General features: G+C 50.1%; 1 protein-coding gene across 6 annotated transcripts in view; it reads left to right on the plus strand.

The window, feature by feature from the left end:
* The window catches only part of PKNOX2 (PBX/knotted 1 homeobox 2), a 305484-nt gene extending 286595 nt beyond the window's left edge, over positions 1-18889 (plus strand). For all 6 annotated transcript variants that reach the window (XM_021063089.1, XM_021063090.1, XM_021063088.1 and 3 more), the window contains 3 exons: positions 14602-14678; positions 15533-15711; positions 16703-18889. In XM_021063089.1, coding sequence (XP_020918748.1) covers positions 14602-14678; positions 15533-15711; positions 16703-16929 — 483 coding nt within the window. In that variant the 3' untranslated portion in view covers positions 16930-18889. The remainder of the gene's footprint in view (positions 1-14601; positions 14679-15532; positions 15712-16702) is intronic.

Raw genomic sequence — 23160 nt, forward strand, 5'->3', positions numbered from 1 at the left:
AGCAGAGAATGTGTGGCCCTTTTCCTCTGATCTGAGCAGCCAAAGGAGGCACAGACTGGGGAGCCGTAGTCGAGCCCAGCCACCCTGGAGGAGTGGACCAGGCCGAAATTCCAGCCTCACGTAACCAGTTCAGCTCAGAGACCCAGAGCAGTTGCTTTCATAAAATAACAACACAGCCTTGGGTTTAATTGTCATGTTTATATGGCACCTGCTATTTTCGCCTACATGATGGTAGTTGTATTTGTGTGCCATGTTAGTTTCAACAGACAGGCCTTGGGTTGACTATCAGAAATGACTTCAAAACTGTAACCTCCTAGCACCATTCAAGGGCTGGAGCAATAAAGAAAGCCAGTGACGCTGTGTGGGCTGAGCGGCTGAGTATGTGTGTGGGTGTGTGGGTGTGTGTGTGTGGGTGTGTCTGGGGTGGGAAGGTAGATTGAACAAGTGCAAGCGGGCTCCCAGTGGTCTGCAAACTCTTGGTCTGTCAGAGATGCACAGTCAGAAGACAAATACCAAGCTTGGGGCTGTAGACATATTGGCCTGCACAGTGTAGGGATGGTCCAGAGTTCAGGGAACTCTTTCTTCAGAGAGAATAGAAATCCAGTGGATCGTGGGAACTGATTAATCAATCAGTCAGTCATCAGCCCTTTATTTGAAATGGGAGTGTCCCCAAAACATGGAGCCCACGCTAGGCAGTCCTTGGATTTGGGGAATCTTATGATCTCTGCCCAGGAAACAGGGGGTCTGCCCATCTGGCAAAGGGCCAGAATTGCTCTGTGGTGCTAGTTGGGGGCCGAAGCTCTGCATCCCCCACTGCTGTCCACCCCCACCCATCATCTCTGGGGACTTGAGGACTTGGGGCCACCCCAGAACTTCGCTGAGGAAGCACCACCTTGGGAACAAACAGGCAAGGTGCAGGAAGAAGCAGGAAGGCTGAGGGTTCGGTTGAGGAACACCGACTCTAAAGCCCAGGGATGAAGCCTGGCAGCCAGACCCAGCCTTGGTCTCTAATCCTGACCTCAGATCTGGAGCTTAAGGTGGGGATGCCCAGGGCTCTGGTCTGTTCTCCCTTCCATGTTGTCAGAGAGCCAGAGACTCAGGTGGACCTGGGGCCCTGAGACCCCGGAGTCAGTGCTAAGCTCCCAGCCCAGCCCCAGGAAGGGGCCTCTCTAAGGGGGTTCTGGCTTTGAGCACTGACCTGTCACAGTCCAAGTGGGGGCACCCAGGCTCCCCGCTACCCCAGCCATGGACCTAGAGGGGGCCCCACGCATTAGGCCGTGATAATGTATAACTGTAGGGCTGCAGGTGTGGTAGAAATCTCTCGGCCTTTTGAGACAGCCAACTGGCTTCACACCTAGGCTTTCCCTCTTACTCTGTGATCTGGCCACACTCACCTCTTGTGGAGATTATGACAAAGCAATGAAATAATTGCCAAGAGCCCGGCACACTGGGCCTAAATAAATGTGAGTTCCCCACGCCCCACTCCCACCTCTATGCATTTTTGAAGACAGATGTGAACACACCTACAACCTCACTTCTTAGGGAAGAAAAAGCAAGTGTAGAAGGGAGGGGAACCCAGGGGCCAGGCCTGAGACCTGTCACCTCAGCTGCCTCCCACGCCCTCCTGAGTTAAGTCTTCAGCCTGAGGTGGAAGGTCATACTCTCCAACCCTCCTGCTGTGCCTGCCCTCGAACTTTGGACCCACCCTTAGTTCCACCCTGCCTCTCCCCACCTTCCCACTGAGCCCCTCTATAGCTCAGGACTTTGCTCTCCACCCCACCTCCTGTGCACTTGGGACGGCAGAGAAAGGAAGAGAAGACAGCAGCTGAGCACAAAGCAGAGGGGAGAGAGGCACCCGGTTAGAACTACAGCAAGGGCCTTGAACGATGCTGGGGACCTCTGGACAGCGCGAGTGAACCCTCCTGCCCGCACCCTCCAGCTCAGAGTGCTCAGCATTGATACTGTTGATAAAACCCTTAAGAGTGGCAAGCCCTCCCCAGTGTACTGCTGTCCTCACAGCAGCCATGGAGAGAGGACAAGGGAGTGAGCTTTGAGTCTTTAAAGTCAGAACTTGAAGCTCTGGGATGACAACGAGGAAGAGGATGTGGAGAAGGCCAGGCTCTAGGGACCCCCTTGGCGACAGGGCACAGTGGACAGAAAACAGACCTTGAAGCCAGATAGGGGTATACATTGAGGCTGTCCCACTAGCTGGGCCATCGCTCTTTTCTTTGAAAAAGGAAATAGTACCCACTTCCCATGGTTGCGAAGATGAAATAAGATAACATATGTCAAGAGCCATGCCCAATACACGATCACACTTAAGAAATGTGAGTTGCCTTTGAACTTTCTACAGCCAAGAGCAAGTTTGCGAGGCTAAGGCCCAACATTTGCCAAAGTTGTTTAGAGGTGGATGGCTGACCTGTTGTCCTGATCTGTAACACCTCCTGAATTTACCATCATTTGACCCTAAGAATATTTTGACTAATACTAACCTCTTCTGTGTGTATATATATGTGTGTGTCAAATCTATATGTTCTGTAACTCTGACTCAGGTGTAAATTGTTCAAGAATAGGGATCACACTTAAAACCTCCCCAAGAGCCCTAAAGCATTGCTTCCTAAAGTGTGTATCTTTATTGGCTGTTATAGGTGTTGCTCCCAAGAAAGGGTACCATGATGAAATAAGTTTTGGGAAGTCTGGGTTATACAAAGTTTAGCTTATTTCTTTATCCTTAGTGTACTAAGGGGCATTGTGAACTTGCAAGAGGAAGTATGGCTTGAAGCTTTTCCCAAACATTTGATCATTCTGAGTCACCCTTGTTTTCATTGTTGCTTTGAAGGACAACTCTGAGTCTGTAGTTCTTGGGGAATGCGACTCTGGTAACATTGTATTAGACATAAAGTTGCTGTTCAGTTTTAGGAAAGAAGGATAGAAAAGGTATGAAAAAGGGCAGATCTCAGTATCAGTAAATGTTCTCGTATCCAGCACAGTGGGGACAACTAATTTGTTGATTGGTTAATTGGAAAGTTGATTGAAGAAAGGAACAGCCATTAAAAAGATACATTTTATTTTGATTTAAAAGTCATAGGTAGGAGTTCCCATTGTGGCTTAGCAGTAACAAACCCAACCAGTATCTATGAGGACACAAGTTTGATCCCTGGCCTCACTCAGTGGGTTGTGGAGCTGGCATTGCCAGCTCAGATCTGGCATTGCTTTGGCTATGGTGTAGGCCAGCAGCTGCAGCTCTAATTTGACCCCTAGCCTGGGAACTCCCATATGCTGCAGATGTGGCCCTAAAAAGCAAAAAAAAAAAAAAAAAAGTCATGCATAGTATATTTATTTGCTACTGTTTTGATAGAGGGCCAAGGTCATTTTCTGATTAAAGTTAGTCATTTTACTTTCACAAACCCCTCCTTATAACTTAACATCCATAAATTTCATCTTTAAAATGAAATAAGAACTTTGGCATTGGGGAAGTAATCTGGCTGTAGGATCTTTCAGATTTTTATTCTGTATCCCAGCCTCTCCATTTGTCTCATGCATTCTCACTTTTAAGCCAGCTTGAGTCTGGGGTCTTCCCAAAGCACTCCCCTTAATTTTCTTAGCAACACAGAGTTCCCATTGTGGCTCAATGGAAACAAATCTGACTAGCATCCATAGCATCCATGAGGACACAGGTTCCATCCTCAGTAGCTAAAGAATCCCGAGTTGCTGTGAGCTGCAGTGTAGGTCACAGACACAGCTTGGATCCCGCATAGCTGGCCAGCAGCTACAGCTCCAATTCAACTCCTAGCCTGGGAACCTCCATATGCTGCTGGTGCAGCCCTAAAAAGACTAAATAAATAAATAAATAAAATGCTTTAAAATTTTTTTCGTAGCAACAATAACTCTTTCTTTTTGCATTCATATTTCACTGGTTTACAGAATAGTTAAGTTACATAATTACAGTAACATGCATAAGTAACATAAACTAGTCAATACAAACACTGCTGACTTCCTGAGAAGCAGATAAATTGGTTAATGAACATTCTACAAAGCAACCTATGCCTTCAGGACAGTGTGAACCCCGGTTCTAATGGTTGACAGAAGAAAGCAAGAGTGTTATGTAACCTGCAGACTTGTTTAATAGAGATTGGTTATTAGAACTTCTATTGTAAATGCTGATTTTTTCCTGTTGTCCTCTTTCCCCCTGGCAGAAGTTAGTATTCTTTGGTTCCTTTTGTCCCAAGTCCAAGGCTTCTTGTCATTTCTACTGTTCTATGGCACTAGCAGCTACAGAAATGTATTCAGATGATAGCGTGCTCCTGAGATGGAGCCTAAATCCCAGGGCTTTTGCTGTTAGGCTGCAGTGAGATGAGGATGGTTTCATCCATTAGCTCCTTGCTTCTGGATCCCTGAAGAATCCAGTGAGATTTTCTTGCTATGGCATTTTGGCTGATAATAGCCAAACTCCTGCTGGAAGCAGTCATTCCGTGGCAAATGCAGGGGGGGTGAAAAACCCTGGCAGAGGGTCTTCTCCATGGAGGTGGGAGGGAGGGGCGCTGCTCCCCGCTCCCATCTCCCAGCTTCTGCTGGCATCCCCTCTGCTCCACATCCCAGCCTCCCCCTGTCCTGCCTGGGTGATTCTGCTCATTTCTATCAAAAATACAACTGTCCTCTCTGGTGCTGACACCTGAGCACCTGAGCAACTTTGCAGAGTATTTTCTCCTTGCAGGGGTAGTGGGTTGTGGGCATGAGGGGAGGGTTCCTAGAGAGGAAACTGAGCCCCAGAGGCCCTGCCACCCATCCAAAGAGCCCCTCCTCTATCAGCCACTGCCATGCACCAGGTGCCAATCAAGCATCTTCCTGCATCATCATGCTTTCAGTATATTTACAAAGTTCACCACTGTCTAACTCCAGAATGTTTCATCTCCCAGAAAGAAAGCTGTACCCATTAGCTGTCACCATCCCCACTGCCCCTAGAAACTGGTGATCTACTTTCTGTCTCAATGGGTTTGCCTATTTTGGATATTTCACACAAATGGAATAGTATGATAGGGGATCTTTGTGACTGGTCTTTCATTTAGCATAAGTTTTTCGTGGTTCACCCATGTCGTAATGCACATCAATGCTTCATTCCTGTGTGTGACTGAACAATATCCCACTGTGTGGATAGACCACGTTTTGTCTGTCCATTCATCAGTTAATAGACATTTGGGTTGTTTCAGCTGTTTGGCTTTGAGTAAAGCTGCATGAGCATTTGTGTATACTGCATGACTCTGAGCCCTTGCTTATATTAGAGGCTCTTTGTCAGACTCCCAGCTATCCTTGAGGGCTGAAGCCTCACATGCTGGGTTCATCTCTGCTGGAAGAAACAGGGCTGCTGCATACCTGGCTACAGTGTGTGCCCTGCCCACAGGCTCTCCTCCAGGAGCACATGTGGAGGTAAAATCCTGTTGGTTGTGTCCATGCTTTGGGTGTTGTGTTCAGTCACTCAGCAAACATTCTTGCCACCTTCCCTGTGCCTAGCATTGCATTAAACTCTAAAGGGAGCATGCATCTGTCCCTGTCAGAGACCTACCCACAGGCTCCATCTACAGCTGAACTAGAGCAGGGGTGCCTCTTACAAACAGAAAGAGTGCCGTCTATGGAGAAGGCATAGTACTCAGGAGGCAAGATCTGGATTTGAGTGTCACTGTCCCCTCTACTTAGCCAGGAGATTCTAGTGAAGTGCGTGACCTCATTAAGGCTCAGTTTCCTCTGCTGTAAAATGGAAATTAATATCCAGCTCAGTACTGTTGTGAGGCTAGACTAGGGTGTTAGACGTGGAAGTGCTTTGTCCTGATACAGACACAACTGCTGCTACAGATGCCTCCAGTCTCACTCTGGGAGCCCCATCATCTGCTCTCGCTTGGAAAATGCTGAGAGAAATCTTGACCCTTCTGGGGAACCTGGGGAGAAAAGTAAGCACCTCAAAAAGCAAGAAAATGGCTCGAGGAGACTGAACAAGAATGGTTTGAGGAGACTGAACCATTCTCGTTCCGGAACATCTTGTCTGCTCCTTTTTCCTTTACCACCTTAACTGAAATCTCACTCATCAGAGACCCATTTAAAATTACTCAATCCCTGTCACATTGCCTGTGGCGAGGCCATGGGGCCATCACTCATTCACCATTTAGGTATGAATGAGTTCAAAAGCTTGGTTTTTACACACACTCAGCTAAGAGCAGCTCCATGGGAAAAGTGCCAGTGCTTGTTAGTGGTAGAAGATGAAGGTTAGAACATTTTTTTAATGCAGCCTTCTGAGGAGGTAAGCCAGAACAGGCTGCCCAAGGAAAGGTTCCTAGCAATTGTTTTCAGCCTCTTCTAAACCCTCGACCAAAGCTTTATCTACATCATCATCAACACAGTTGCAGGAGATTTGACCATGAAGTCCTAGAGGCCAGAGGTCTCAGACTCAGGAAGCTGAATGTGGGGTAACATGAGGACCCTGGGATTTGTGAGAGGAGGGGCCAGGAAGAGTCCTCAGGACGCAAAAAAGGGAGAAGCTGACAAAGCCTGTGCTGAACAGGCTTGGAGTTTATCCGGTCTCATTCCATCCCCTGGAAGTAGAGGCAGATCCCTTGTTTGTTCTTCCTGAATCCTGGGGGCTTCTTTCACTAAATTGGCCTTTGAAGCTGGCGCGGAAAACTGCTTGTTAAAAAAAAAAAAAAAAAGACTTGTTTCTAAGGGAAAATGCGATCTAAGTTCCAAATAACACATCTTTCCACTAACACCTAAGCTTTAGGTATGAGATGAGATTTCAGCCCTCAAAGGGCTGATGATTTAACTGGGGGAATAAATCATATACATACTATGAGCGACCAACCCATGATGTGATCGAGTGCTGTCACACCAATGCACATGCAAGTGGTTGGAGAGTGGAGGATGGATATCGGTGAGAGGGGATTGACCGTCTTGCTGGTCAGACGCATCCAGCATAGTGTGCTTAGGTCTGAGCATCAGGTTTCAAAAGGTCCTTTTGACAAGTCGTATCCAGAGAAGGACAGCCAAGATGGGGAAATGTCTGCTCAAATGACTCCAACAGGAAACATGTCACATGATGAATGGTTAAGGCTGGGGATGTTTGGTCTGCAGAAAAGATTAATCCCTTTAAAGCAGCCTGGTACAGTATTAGGAATAAGGCTTTGAAGGCAGACAGACCTGAGATCAAGCCCTGCTCCATTTTTCACTTGAGCAGGTCAATGAACTTTTCTGATGTCAATTTCCTCTTCATAAAGTGGAGATAATACTTTCCACTTTATGAAAGTATTATCTCGTGGCAATCAATACCATGTTAAAAAGTGCAGTGCCTGAGAGAGAGGGAGTGGATGTGGTTAAAGATACCGGGGATGCAGGTCCCGGCGCTGCCACTTACCCCTTGTGTAACCTAGACCAGTTTTAACCCCTCTGGGCTCAATGTTCCAGTGTGTAAAATGGGAATAATGACACCTACTTCATAGGTGCCTTGAGAATTCAGTCAGAATCCACATCAAGCACGCTCTCCACAGTGAGAATATTCAGTTAGCCAGAAAGCTGTCAGCATCTGAGAAGGGGCGGCAACTCCCAACAAGAGCTGAGGGGCAGTGCTGCATCCTCTTGGGCATCTTCAGAAGACAGGCCCTGCTCCCTATCTGGACCACAGGGAGGCAGACTTGAGTTCAACTGCTGAGCTTCCCAGCCATCAAAGGGCTGCCTCACCGAGGGATATGGCACCACAGAACCAGCTTCCCAACCCTTTTCAGGATGGCACACATGGAAAATGAGAGTAAACCAATCAGGCTGCCCGCCGCTGCCTCCCAATGACCCTGGGGCCAAAGTCGGCCCTGTCTCTGCACACCTTTAACTTTTACATTAGGTGCCATCCTGAAAGCACTGGTGTAAAGACTTCTGCCTTCAGGGACCTCAAGGACATTCTGATGTTGGGAGCAGGGTTAGGTGGAGGAGCTGAGACGTGGGCCATGCCTGGAAGGATAGTTGGGATCTAGAATTGGGCAGAAGAGAAGGAAGAGCCGCTCGGGTGAGGGTGGTCTCTGGACTCATCATCAATGGTCCTGTCTGGCCTGCAATCCTTGCTGACCTAAGGGACTGACCCTCCTTCCCGTGAACATGGAGTCCTTTCCTCGCCTGGGGAACCACATGGCCCCTTTTCACGGCCACAGCTGTTTCCTCTCCCATGCGGCTCAGGCTCTGGACCTGAAGAGCTTTGGTGGAAGGCCCACCAGGAAGCCAGAAGTCAGGCCAGCTAGGTTCTCAGATGTATTCATCTTTCTGTGCCAGAGAAACAGAAGGTTCCTGCCCATGACGTGAGAGTGTTTTCTTCCACCTGCTCTGCTCCTTAGGGATGGAGGGAGACAGACCCCCAGAGCTGCCCTCTGACTCCCCCTGTTGGAGGTGAGCCTTGAGGCAGCCACAGGCCCAGGTGTATGCCCCACGGGCCACCTCCAGAAGCAGAAAGTCCCAGGGCAGGAAGCAAGATCGGGTCTCCAAGAGTTCCCATCATGGCTCCGTGGTAATGAACCTGACTAGTGTCCATGAGGACTCTGGTTCTATCCCTGGCCTCGCTCAGTGGTTTAAGGATCCAGCATTGCCGAGGGCTGTGGTATAGGTCACAGACGAGACTCAGATCTGGCATTGGTGTGGCTGTGGCGTAGGGCGGCAACTGCAGCTCCGATTGGACTCCTAGCCTGGGAACCTCCGTAAGCCAAGGGTGTGGCCCTAAAACAAAACAAAACAAAACAAAGGTCTCTGTCAAAGATCAGGCCTTGCAGACAGAAGGCTAGTGAGCCGCGGGTTGGAGGGAGCCGAGACAAGAGGAGAGGAGGTTGGGGAGACCCCTGCCTTGTACTGAGCCCCAAGATACTCCACGGAAGCCTACAGCTCTCAAAGATGCCACCTGAAAAACAGCCAGGGGAGATTTACAACCACACCACCCCTCCCCCGAACCGAGGCCAGGTTAGGAGGAAATGGCCCCATCATGTGCTCACAGGGGCTGGCACTGTCCGGGTCCCAGAACTAAAATATTTGAAAAAAGGAGCACATTTATACATGGGCACAAGGGGCTGCTAGGTGTCTTGGCATCAGGAAACCAACTAGTAGCTTTTACAGAGAGGGAGCCATGTGTGCCAAGCGGCAGGTTTATTTCAGGTTATTGATCTATTTAACAAATACTCCTGAAATCTGCCAGGCACTGTTCTAAGCGCTTTTCAAATATTAACTCATTCAGTCCTTTTTAAATGGCCTTGAGCTAGATGGAATTATTCCCCTGTTTTATAGAAGAGGAAACCGACTAGGAGCGCAGGGTCTTGAGCTGGTGAGAGACCAGGATTCAAAGCCGGGCTGTCTGATTCTGGAGGCCCCATGCTTACCTGCTTCTCACAAAGCTGCCCCTGGAGACCCCTCTGGCGAAGTGGCTGGTGTGCTCAATGGACGCCTGAGCTCCCCCTTTTGCTCCCCCTGCCCCCACAAATACTCTTGAAACAACCAGTTGCCAAAACAGCAGTGTTAATAAGTAGGTGGCCCAATTCTAGCTAGAGTTCCTGGGGAGTCTGAGTCACTGATGCACCTGCCTTCACACCCACAAACATACACCAAATACAGTCACCTCCTGGGGCCCTAGGATCATTCAACAAAGACACTGAACTCTAGGCAAGGGTCAGACGTTTTCCTTGGCCCCAATTTAGTGGGGGGGTGGGTGAAAAGAAAGGTGTGACCCTTTTCTCAGAAACTTGCAGCATGTTGGATGGCGGTGACAAACAACGGATGATCCTTGCAGTGTGTGGAATTCTGGGAGGCGGTTGCACAGAGCTCATTGGAGAGGCGTCCCAATGGACTTAAGGGGTTGTGGACAGGTTACAGAGGACCAGCCTTGCTGCCATGTGAAGGGTGGATTGAAGTAGAAGCCAGAGGGAGAGCGAGTTATTTTGTAACTGCAGGAGGCTGAAGAGCAGGAAGAGAGTCGATTTATACCATGGAAAACTATACAGCAATGAAAATGAGTATGACTGTTCCACAGAACAACCACAGGTGGATCTCACAACTATACTATGGAGCGAAATTCTACATGCTCTATGATTCTATTAACAAGTCCCCAAACCAGGCATCACTAAACCAAAACTGTTAAGGATGTAACATAGATAGTAAAACTGTAAAGAAGAGCAAAACAGCAATGACCATAAACATCAGGTTATCTTTGGGAAGGGTACTTTTGGAGGTAGTAATTGGAAGGGGTCAGAAAAGGGGCTTCTGGGCTACTAGTAGAATTCTATATTTTTGACATGGGTGGTGGTCATGTGGGTGTCTGTGATAATACACAAAGCCGTGCATTTTAGTTCTTTGTGCTTTTCTCTGTATGCACAATTTTAAGTGGGGGAGGGGAATGGAAAAGAGAGGAATGGAAGAGCAAGGGCAGCTATAGCAGGAGACAGGGGTTCCTGGGGTGACTCCTGTGCCCCTCTCTATCCTAAACCACTCCTTTCTTCCTCTTTAGCATCTCCAAAGTCAGGTATGCCCTGCCACTGAGGGCATCTTAGATGTGATGAGATGTGACTGTTTCAAGGCTTCTCGCCATCCAGGCTGCCTTCCTCTGGCTGGTCTCTGTCCCCACCCCCCAGGTAGCCCCATGCTAAGAAGCCAGCAGACCACGTGACCACCATCGGTCAGGAGGCTGTGCTGACCCCAGTGCAGTGCTGGTCACAGTGGAAAAGTGAGAAAAGAAAGCCGGCTCCGAGCCCTGCTCCACAGGCAGCTCCAACTCATACCTGCAGGCTGCTGCCTCCTGCTTGTTGCTGCATGGGCTAGGAGGTGGGTGGACCATCTCAGGGTGGGCTTTGCATGAAAGAAGTGGCCAGGGGCCCATGAACCAGCCGGTTCAAGCTGCTTTCAAACCCGGGACCCTGCAAGGAACCCACTCTTCAGATGGAAAGATGCCTTCAGCTTCACTTTAACCCAGATGAAAGTTGAGTCATGGGGCCAAAGGGGGGTGTCAGGGAAAGAAGTTAGATGTCAGAGGAGCTTCCTGAGGACAACTGTGGTGCCATGAAACACCTACTCAGAATAAACACTTCCCTTCCCTGGAGACTGAAGTGTCAATGTCGTGGTGTCTGGGAGGCTATGCTGTGCAGAGTTGGTACAGCACATGTGCTTTGCCTGCGTCATCTCATTCAATCGTCCCTGAAGCCAAGGAGTAGGCACCATCTTGTTATTTCCGTGTTAGGCCAAGGAAGCGAAGGATGGCAGACCTAAAACAATAAATTGCCAAAGTCATACAGCAGGTGAAGTGGTGGGTGCAGGACTTGACCTCTCCTAAGGCCGTGCTCTTAACCACAAGCAGCACTGCCTGGTCCAATGAGGCCCCACGCTGGCCCTGAGAGGGATCTGCAGCGTTCTGGTCTATTCTGTATCTGTCCTAGAGGGCTGCTCGCTATGCCCTTCCCTCCCGATTCTAGAGGAGTTCCTCCAAATAGTGATCAGAGAGCAGGCATCAGGGCTTGATGGCTTTCCACTGTCTCACTGGATTCCCCTCCCCGCCCTTAGCCCCAAGCCTTTCCAATTGTGCTAAAAGTAGCGCTGACCGAACCGACAGCCATCCAGCAGCCAGGACTATTTTGACTCTGTCCTCAGGAATCATCTGGTCTGAGCCGTGTACAAGCTGGACTGCTCCCATGAGCACTCAGATGTGGTGCCAGGAACGTTCTGGCCACCACACCTGTCCCCAAAGGCTGCCACTCACCCCACCACGTGCCTCCTGAGAGGCTGGTCCCAGGAGGGGCAGGTGGTGGGACTTGCACCACAGGAGGATAGTGGTCTGTGTTCTTATTCATAAGAGACCAGCCCATTTCAGGGACACTGTCCATCATCCCTCTCCATTAAATGGGAGCACATTAACCTATGGATTTATGACATCCAGTGGTGGGAGAGATTTGCATCTGACTGGCTTGAACATAAGTCCTAGTGCGAGGCTCCTGCCAGGCAGGCCCAGGCCCTCCTCTACTAAGATGGCTTGACCCATTCTTCAAAGTCCAGCTGATGTCCCACCTCCCTAGGGAAGTCTCCCCTGACCTCCCTTGCCACCCCATGGGCACTCACACACTATGTTTTACTAGTGCTTTTGGCTTTTGCCTGCAGCCTTTCCCTCTAAGCCGTGAGCTCCTAAGGGCAGGTCTTTCACTTGCCGGCCCGAAGGATGTAGCAGCTTCCCGGCATCTGTGGGTGATGACGGGCACATTTGGCAAGGCCGGCCTAGCTCTCACAGGAGACAAGTCAGCCAGCTCCTTCTCATGCTGCTCCACTCATCTGTTTCATACACGAATGCAGAATACTACTCTGCCTCTTACTAATTGAGACACTGGAGATACAAGGCCTACTAAGATGGGGTCCCTGACTGAGAGCAACTCCCAGGATAGTGGGAGACATGGATAACTATAGAGAGGGCTAAAGGTAATTATTCAAATGCCCCAGTGACCAGCTTTGCCCTGGGAGTGGGAAAAGGCCTCACAGAGGACTTGATCTCTGATAGGTCTTTGCAGAAGCTCAGAAACACAAGCAGTGAAAAAGTGGGAGAAAGAGCATTCCAGAGGAGGGAACCGCATGTGCAAAGGGATGAAGGCACGAAGGCACAAAGAGCCTTAGGAGGGCCCGGGAAGGCCAACAAGTGGCCATATTTTTTACTGTGTTCTCAGACCAGCTCATCATGAAGAGAAGCCCAAGGAGATGGCGAGTCCGTGGAGCACGGGGCTTGAGGGGGTAGTGCTTGGCCACCACCCTCCCCTGAATGTGCCAGAACACACCGAGCCCCTCTTCTTCTGTCCCTGAGGCCTGCAGTCTCTCCTCCCCACCTCTCTCTGTTCCTTCCCAGTTAGGATGAAATTGGCTCCTGTGACACTGATATGCTTGCCTTCTTGTTAGAATCTTAATATTATATGGATCCCAAGTCCTGGCTACCTTGGTGTGGTGGTCAGGGTCAGAGGTGTGAATTAAAACAGCACATGATCCTGATTGCTTCCGTCAGGGGATGCCGAGGCCACTGAAGAGGTTGCTTTCTTTGTCCCCGATAATGAGAGTTCTACTGAGGCTGTTGATCTCAAGCTCATTCCTTGGAGAGCTTTAAGCATCTTACCAACATCATCCAATAATATTATGAAGAGCCACCTCTTCTGGAGCACTTTACAATATAATTTTGTTTAGTCATCAGAGGACTTCGTGATGTGTTAAATGAGGGGCCTAAGATTTCACAGTCATGATAGAGCCAGAGTCTGAGTCCCAGTCTTTGGGACTTTGGAAAGGCCAAGCACCACTGTCTCTTACCACCTCAATTGTAAGGGATGATTCTGACCTGCGGACACCTCGGGCCTCTACCCTGAGAATGCCTGCACATCCTCTGGCTGCCAAGGCAAGGCTCTGACCCATTCAGACACTTGGGGCACCTATACTGACTGCAAGCCTTCCGGGTGTCAGGTGTTGTGCAAAAGCCTGGAGAAGACACAGAGATGCACAGGCCCAGTCATTATGGGGCTTGCCACCCAGTGGGATCTTGGAAGGTCCCCTAACTCACTGCCACCCAAACTTTCCCAGTCTTTAATGTGACCTGTTAGCCTCCCCAACACTCTGGCCAACACCTCTCTCCTTCTAAGTTTCTCCGATGCTTGTTACCCACACCGCAACACCTACTGCCTCTTTTCCACTTTCTTTCACTGGGCAGTCATTTATGTGTCATCTACACATGGAGGACAGTGGAGATACATTAATAATACTTGGTCTCTGCCCTCATGGAGCACAATCTAAGAGAGAGAGGCAAACAGGTAATCAGTGCACATGCCCCACATCTTCACTCACCCCCACAAAGACACCGACTCCATCTCATGAAGTGATGGTGGGGAGACTGGACCAAACTCAGAAGAACTGTTTCTAGCTGACACCACCATCTGGGGGAAAGAGACATTCAGTTTCTTCATCTGTAAAGTGGGAATAACAATATCTAAGCTGCCTCTTGCAGAGTTGTAGTGATATGCTTTATTAAGTGAAATTAAGTGCATGAGAGCATTTCATAGGCTATAAAGTGTCATACAAGTCATAGTTATCATTATATTTATCTTCTGTCTCCTAGGATGCCTGTGTAAATCTGGACACAGAGTAGATAATCGGTAAATGTCAGTTCAAATTAAATGGATTCATTCACCACCGTTACCACCTTCTGAGAGTCCCATGAGCTTTTAAGGCCATTGTAAATCCTAATATAGATGAGGCCTGAGCTGCCTGCCTGGGGGTGGTTGTGAGGGCCAAGTGAGGCTGTGAAAGTGCCTTGGAAGTGATCACTATTGAACTGTACTGACTCTTGGGAAACCACTTGGTCCCTCATCATAAGGGAGCTGGGCAGAGGGCCGGTGGCCCTTCACAGGCTCCAAGCAGCCCCACTCCAAGCCTTGGGCCTATTCTTTCTGGGGAACAAACAGTGCACTTTCCACTGTTTAGGCTTTCAAACCACTGGGGCTACCTGGTCCAGGATGGTGGCCACGTCTGGTGGGCATGGTCTCTAGGGACCAGATCACCACCCACCCCTCACTAGCCCTCCACCTCTCGTTTCAGCACCCCTACCCCACGGAGGATGAGAAGAGACAGATTGCGGCCCAGACAAATCTCACCCTTCTGCAAGTGAATAACTGGTGAGTTAGCATCACATGCCCAGAGGCTCTCAGACCCCAGGGGCTGCTTGCTGGGCAGGGAATGTATAGCAGGGGAAAGAGGCTAGAGTGTGCAGCCCTGCCTCAGGCTCAGCGCAGACACCAGGCCCACCCTCACATCTGGGCTAGAAGCAGAAAGCCAGAATCCAGTGCCTGTAGCTTCATCTGCAGCTTCCCAGCGCCCTCTGCTGGGAACCTGTGTTGGGAACCACTGGAAGCTTCTTACCCAATAGAAAAACCAGCCCCACCTGCACTACAGACACACAGGAAAGCCTGCATCCTAGGGGCCGCCAGGGTCATCTGGTCTACTCACCACCCCATGTGAACGGGGCTCAAACTGAAGCCTCCTGCAGAGCCGGGAGTGTGAAAGAAGGGGAGGAGTTTGCGGTTCTGACCCCACAGAGACACCCACCTCCAACCCCCTTCCCTGCCTCTGGCTGGCTGAACTGTCATGGATATCTCAGAGGGCAAGTTCTGGCTGGATGGGAGCAGACCCTTGGCCCTCTGGAGAGAGGTCAGATATTAGTGCCTTCGATTAAGAGGGCTCTTCCTTCCTCTGTTCAATCCTGACGGGTCCAGAGCAGAGATACCTGAGCCTCCTCATGCATTCATCCCACACCGGTTTGTGGTCACCAAGCCCCTGATGACTTCACGAGCTCCTCAGTACCCAGGGCTCTTCACAGCTGTGCTTTCATACCCTAGACCAGCCCCCAGTCTGTTCCATACAAGGACCAGCTGCCGAGAGTCTGGAAGCAGCTCAGCACTCTCTGTACACACACGTGCACTCGCCCCTCCTCCTGGTGGTGACTAACGGTCCCCATCTTATTCCTGAGCAGGTTCATCAATGCCCGGAGGCGCATCCTACAGCCCATGCTTGATGCCAGCAACCCTGACCCTGCCCCTAAAGCCAAGAAAATCAAGTCGCAGCACCGGCCCACCCAAAGATTCTGGCCTAACTCCATCGCTGCAGGGGTGCTGCAGCAGCAGGGTGGGGCCCCAGGGACAAACCCCGATGGTAAGGACTGGAGCTGAATGCACGCTGGACGGGGGCTGGATGGGAGGGGGCCCTGGAGCTCCTGCAGGTTAGGCTGGACACAGAGCAAGGGCTGAATGTCTCCTCACCTGCTTGTCGGCTCAGTCAGTAGGGGAGTTATCCCCACCCGATCCCATCACAGGATGGACGCAAGCCTGAATGAAGGGGGTTTGCACATACTTTAACAAGCCAAAGGCAATCTCCCAGCGATGTGTGGGAGTCAGCCGGTGGTCATCTGAGTCAATGGCTGCTCAGCAGAGCCCCCTCCTCACTCCCACACCCACCCTAAGAGCCATCCGTGCTTGCGCAGCTCCCCAAGAGCCAGGGCCATCTATAAATACCAGGCAGGCAGCTGGCTTGTGAACGGAGGCCAGGAAGAGCTTTGTTTTCCCAGCTTATCCATCACACCCTCCACATACACTTTTCTAATTGCTGGTCGCCTGGTGCACAATGAATAATTCAATGAGCGTGACATTTTATAGCTTGGCGTGTGCAGCTGGCTCTGTGTGGGAAGTGGAGTGGAGGTGTCCACGTGTGCGAACATACCTTCATGTCCACGTGCGTGTATATGGCCATGTACCAGCTCCTGTGTGGTGGGCAGTAGTCTTCAGAGGCATAGTAGAAATCAACAGATTGTGAGCTCAACCAGCCAGAGGACAGAATCCCCGCGTATCAGGCCTGGCTGTGTCACCTTGAGCAAATGACTCAACTGAGTCTGTTTCCTCCTCTTTAGAATGGGGATGATAAAAATCTACTTACTGAATTCTTCGAAAGTCTACAGCGTTTGACATACTTACATAGAAGATGCTCAGGATACGGTACCCAGGAGTGCCGCTGCTTGGAATGGGGCAGGGAGTAGCTGACCGTGAGACTTCACAGCAGGGAACTGTCCAGCTTAAGACCTCACCACCCATCAAACTCGGCCCAGCACTGGGTTTCCTGGGCCTGACCCATGCCTTCCTCTCTCACGTAGGTTCCCTCAACTTGGACAACCTGCAGTCCCTGTCCTCAGACAATGCCACCATGGCCATGCAGCAGGCTATGATGGCTGCACATGATGACTCATTGGATGGGACAGAAGAAGAAGATGAGGATGAGATGGAGGAGGAGGAGGAAGAGGAATTGGAGGAGGAGGCTGACGAGCTGCAGACGACGAATGTCAGTGACCTGGGCTTGGAACACAGTGACTCCCTGGAGTAGTCAGGCAGCCCAGATGGCATTGATCACCAAGCAGGAGAGGAGTGTCGTCAGGAGGGCTTCAGGGTTGGGGGGAAGGGGACACGGGCAGGCAGCACCGAGGAAGTTGGGCCCTAGCTTCCCAAAATCAGTAGCTGGAAGAAATGCAGAGGAAACACCTGCTCCTTCCCAACCATCAAGCTTCAGCGAGTACCCCAGCCCCACTTCCCTGGAACTGCAGAGGACTCTGTTTGGTGGGGCCGATCAGGCAACCTGAACTGAAAGGCAGGAGTGAGACCTGGACTCACCGAATCACTGAGGACAGATGGCACCACGGTCCCCGCCCCCCACTGAAGGACTTGAGTTGTTTACAAGCCCTGCACTGTGAGGTAGATCAGTGCTGCTCAGAGTGAGCCTTTGCCAGGGGGCAGAGTAGGAGGAAAGGGAGAGACAAAGGGGGTCTGGGTTCCACCTCCAGAGAGTTCTCAGATCCTTTGAGAGACATTCAAGGGCAGGAGGGAGCCTGAACACATGACCCGTGGCTAGAGAAGGGGGAGGACATGAGGCATCACACCTTGCAGATCAGGGTGGGTCCTCCAAGACCCTGTCTATGGGCACAAGCAACTGTGGACTTGGGAGAGAGGGATGGGAGCCCCCAGCGCCATCTTCTCTCTCTCTCCTGGAAACCACTGGTAAGCTGATGGCTCAAATTATAGAGGCTAAGAGGAATCCCTTCACCTGGGTTGGCTCCAGGACCCAAGGAGATGGCAGAACCTGGGCTAGGAGCCATGTCAAAGTGACTTTGGGGATATAGCCGTCCCTAGGTGGTCACAGAACTCAGCTCCTGTACCAACAGAACAACGGTGTCTCATCCCAGAAGTTCCAGCCCGCGGATGGAGCTCCTCAGACGTTCCGCCCCCTCCACAGGCCATCGGAGAGGGTGGAGCCAAGTTAGCCTGGAATCTGCCCACCCCTTCTGTCCCTCACTGCTATCCCCCTGCTCCCAGGCTGGCTCCACCAGCCTTCATCCTCTCGTCTTCACACTCTCCCTCAGAGAGGGCAGAAGAAACTTTGGAAAGAAGCATCCAGCCCAGTGGGAAGTCAGGGGTTGGAGAAGGTGCTACATCCCTCTTCCCATCAATATCCAAAGTGTGGGGGAGGGCCCAGAAAAAGGGCACCCAGAAGCCAAGTGGTGCCCCGCCCCCACCCCCGCCTCACTGTTCTACACACCATCATTTTCACAGCACTGGAGGAACTGGGGCTCCACGAGGAGGAGGAGCCTTGCCACCATCTGCCCTCACACACACCCTCCCACCCCAACTGGGCCCCCAAGATTGGCACCCCATCCTCCTGTCCCCCCCAACCCCATGGCTGTGAATGACGGGACTGATCACACGTGTTTTCCATTGAGTCGAATTGAATGGACTTGCAGCCTCATTTGTCAGCTGTGCGTTGACCATGTCCATCAGTGGCAGGATGTTAGCGGCTGCCTGGCTCAACTTGAGGGCCCCCCACCAGGGCCCTCCAAGGTGGAGCAAAAGGATGGTGGCTTGCCCAAGGTCTCCCTGAAATGAATGTATTTCTTCCCCAAAAGAGCTGATATTTAATGTTTTAATAGGGATTTTTGAGAAACAAATAACCTTATTTATAATCTGGGTGATCCAATCATTTTTTACTCCCTTTTGATGCCATAAGTAGAGGAAAGTCTAGCTTTTTTGGCGTGAGACTTTTGCAATGTGCAGTGGGATAAAATACATTTCCTGTTCTGGTTCATTTTTCTTGCACACTCACATACACACCCACTTCCACTTATCACTTTGGACAGGCATCCCACCCCAGCACAGGCACACCTGCACACATGTGCCCACACGTCCTCCTCCCAGCCCCCTCCACCTGCCTAATGTTATGCAACCTCTTCTGATGTATCCACCAAACCAGTACTGAATGTGGCCGAGTTTTCAGTAAACCTTATTACCTACCATAATTCTGGTGCGCAATTATCTTTTTCTGTGGCTAAGCGTTAGGGGGACCCTGGACCAGAAAAAATTTGGAGGCCTCAGCATATTCCTTGTTGGCCTGACTCCTATGAAAGGACCAAGGAAGAGGGGTTTGTGGGTGTCCTCAGTTTACCTGCGTGGGGAGGAAGACAGCCAAGTTGGGCACACTCACAGCACGTGTCCCCCCGAGACAGAGATAAGGAGGGAAGACAGGAGGCTCTGCAGTGCCCTCTCCTGGCAGTCTGCCCCCACAGCAGGGGAACTCAGAACCTGCTCCTCTCTCCTGAGTTGGAGCCAACACTGCCTCTCCCCAGCCCTGGCACACCTGCACTCAGGTGAAAAGTCCCAGAAATCGGGAAGGAGAGGCAGTTTCGATTGCCACGCTGAATCTAGGAGCTATGTCCAGAGGGGAGCCTGCCCTTTGAACCCCAGAGTTCAGCACTGCATTCTCTAGGGTGGGAAGAAATTTAGAGGCAGCTAATCTCTCCGGTTAAATGAGAGGCAAGCTTTCTTGCTACTTTTAGCCTGGAGGTTTTCTTTTCCCTTCTTTTTATTTTATTTTATTTTATTTATTTTTTTTTTTTTTAGGGCTGCATGTGCAGTGTATGGAAGTTCCTGGGCTAAGGGTTGAATCGGAGCTGCAGCTGTCAGCCACAGCCACAGCAACGCAGGACCCCAGCCACGTCTACAGCCTACACCACAGGTCACAGCAACACCAGATCCTTAACCCACTGAGCGAGGCCAGGGATTAAACCCACATCCTCATGGATACTAGTGGGGTTCTTTACTGCCGAGCCACAGGAGGTACTCCTGAGGTTTCCTTATCTAGGCCCTGTGCTGAGATGTCTAGCGTGGGGGAGGGGGAGTTCCTTGTTCCAATTCACTGAGCTTGGAGAGTTACACTTAGCAGCAGATGCCCTCTGGCCAGGCTGAAGAGGGGACAGGGAGCAGTTGCACGGGCTAAGCCGGCCTCCGCACAGTGTCACCGCCCTCCCAGAGGCCAAGCACATCATATCTGGAGAGTTCTGCAAACAGGACCCTGCCTCTGGCAGTGAAAAAAATCTCTCAAGAGCAACAGGAAGATGATATCTGGAACCTCACCTCCCAGAGCCAGGAAGACAGCTTTCAAAGCAATGTTTTCCAAGGAACACACTATTGATAAGTTATCTTAAAAAAAAAAAAAATCCATGGCCAAATTAGCCTAGGATGAGCTGCATATTACATTTTGGTAGAGGAGTTCACAATGTGCATTAGTATAGTAAAGGCTCTGAAAAGTCCTGCAGGAAAGAACCTGTTTTCCTCTTTAACACATTCCCCAAATGTATTTTATCTTTTTCCCCCCAGGTAATATCTATCCAATGATATTAGTATTGCACAAAATACATCTTAGGAAACATGACTAAGAAATTACAGGGTATTCTGGCCCAGCCTCTCCCACCCCTAACTTTTTCTCTCAAGTTCTGCCATCTTTTAAGCCACACTGCCAACTAAAAAGGGTCTTCTCAAATCATTTGAGACATGGGTGGTTGTGTTTTGAGAAGGTGGAAACCTTTGTCTGTGCGCAACCCCAATTCCATCCAGCCCATGAAGAAGATGAGCCACAGCCTTGTGGAAACGAGAGATGGGGTGGGGATGGGGAGGTTTCCTTTACCCCAGATGGAGCTGTGGTATCAGGGCCCTGGGAAATGTTTAGACTGACTTCTGGCCCCAACCCTGAGCCCATCAGGGAAGACCTTTCTTGTTGGAAGATTCCTGCTCAGGGAAGTTCATGACCAGGGCTCAACTTCCTGGACCAAAGGACCTCTCTGCCACCTTGGATGTGACCAGATGAGAGCAGTGACTGTCACCTCTGCAGCCAGCACGGACTCATTCATTCATGTATTAAACGGGCAGTGACTCTGTCCCAGGGAGTTTTAGACACTGAGGACACAGCTGTGATCAACAAAGACACAGCTCTTGCCTTCAGGGAATTCACATTCAAGGAGAAGATTGAGACCGAAAGCCAGCTTGGAACATCCCTGTAATGGTTGATGGCATCCTAGGACAATGACCTCAAACTTGGTCATTCAGAGCTGCAAACAGGAGGTGCTCAGGTCAAAGTCAGTTCACAGATATGTTTTGTTTGGACCATATATTTTTTGAAGCCAGCATTCAAGTTAGAAGATTGCACATAAAAATTCAGATTCCTGGAGGTCCCAGTGTGTTAAGGATCCAGCATTGCCACTGCCGTGGCTTGGGTTGCTGCCGTGAATCAGGTTCAAAGCACCCTGGGCAGGGAATTTCCACATGCCCAAGGCACTACCAAAAAAAAAAAAAAAAAATCAGGGTGTCCTATTGTGGCTTAGCAGTAACAAATCCGACTACTATCCATGAGGATATAGGTTCAATCCCTGGCCCTGCTCAGTGGGTTAAGGATCCGGTGTTGCTGTGAGTTTTGCTGTAGGTTCAGACATGGCTCAGATCCTGCCTTGCTGTGGCTGTGGTGTAAGCTGGCAGTTTCAACTCTGATTTGACCCCCAGCTTGGGAAATTCCAAATGCTGCAGGTGTGGCCCTAAAAAAACAAGACAAAACAAAATTCAGATTCCTGGTTTCCCTTGAAGAACTGGGTGGCCGGGCAACTTGGGACCTATATTTTCACAAAGTCACAAGTAGGGTGTCGTTGAGTCATTGCTGCCCCTGACGACATGATCTTCAGGTTGTTGGGACATTGGCCACTCACATGGTCTCCCAACGTGGAGGCTGAGGGCCAGCTGCCATTTATTACTGGGATGTCACTCTGGTTGGTTCTTTGGCTGGTTATGCTTCCTCTTTCCTTTTTTTCTTTTCCTTGTTTTGCCTTTCCCTCCAATATTTGAATGGTTGTTTTTAAAAAGAAAATATATCTCTATACTCATTGCTCCATCAGGAAGAAAACAAGATAGTCCAAGAGAGCTCTGCTTGGGAAAAAAATGGAGGAAATATATTTGTGGAAGTGAAGAATATCCCACCTTTAATTGCAAAGGTACCTGTGTTTTACATCCAGAAAACTTCATTCATATGTTACCTGCCTACCTGGGCTCCAGAGGCAATTGTGAGCCTTGGGGCATGAAAACCACTAGGGTGGCTCGTTTTGTTTTTTTGTTTGTTTTTTTTTTTTGTTTTTTTTTTCTTTTTGGTTTGATTTCGTTTTTTGCTTTTTAGAGCGGCACTTGCAGCCATATCTTCAACCTACACCACAGCTCACAGGAATGCCAGATCCTTAATCCACTGTGCAGGGCCAGGGACTGAACCCCCATTCTCATGGATACTAGTTGGGTTTGTAACCTGCTGAGCCACAACAGGAACTCTCTTGCTTCTTCTTTTTTTTTTTTGGTCTTTTTAGGGCCACACCCTCGGCACATGAGGGTTCCCAGGCTAGGGGTCGAATTGTAGCTACAGCTTCCAACCACAGCCACAGCAACACCAGATCCGAGCCTTGTCTGTGACCCACACCACAGCTCATGGCAATGCTGGATCCTTAACCCATTGAGTGAGGCCAGGGATCGAACCTGCGTCCTCTTGGATGCTAGTCAAATTCGTTTCCCCTGAGCCACGAGGGAAACTCCCCTCGCTTTGTTTTTTATGGCATCACAGAAGTTTCCAGGCCAGGGAGTAAATATGAACTGCAGCTGCCACCTACGCCTGATCCTTTTACCTACTGCACCAGGCCAGGAATGGAAGCCTCACCTCCCTCCGAAGCAACTTTAGCCACTGCAGTTGGATTCTTAACCCACAGCGGGAACTCTAAGGGTTTCTTGTTACATATGCAGTTTAGGCCTCACAACCAACTTTTTCCCAGATTCCAAGACAAGATGCCTGAAGACTTTGAGAAACATTGCTCTCAGAAAACAGCTTTCAGTTGCCTTTTAGAAGTTCCTCGTTTTAACCTCCCTTTAACCTCCTTTTGTTAAATACACTACAACCCCCTGAGCCAGTTACACATTCAGGGAGCATCCACATATGCCTACTGTATGCCTGGCATCGTATGGCGGACAGAGGATAATTCAACTTTGCCAAGCGTCCCAGCCAAGGGTCAGAGAGGCCTGGCAGAGAGTGTGCCGATGGCTTCGACTCCACGAATTTCTACAGTGGCCTCTTATTTCCATCCCACAGACCAGGCAGGTTTGATTATATCCCTTTCAAGTGTACCTTACACTTTTACATTTCTCAGCTTCTCCCTGGGCCAATCTCATTTAGCCCCTTTGCAAATTAAACGCATCTCATTAAACCAAACCCATT

The sequence above is a fragment of the Sus scrofa genome, chromosome 9 (genome assembly GCF_000003025.6).
Source record: "Sus scrofa isolate TJ Tabasco breed Duroc chromosome 9, Sscrofa11.1, whole genome shotgun sequence".
NCBI classification, from domain to species: domain Eukaryota; kingdom Metazoa; phylum Chordata; class Mammalia; order Artiodactyla; family Suidae; genus Sus; species Sus scrofa.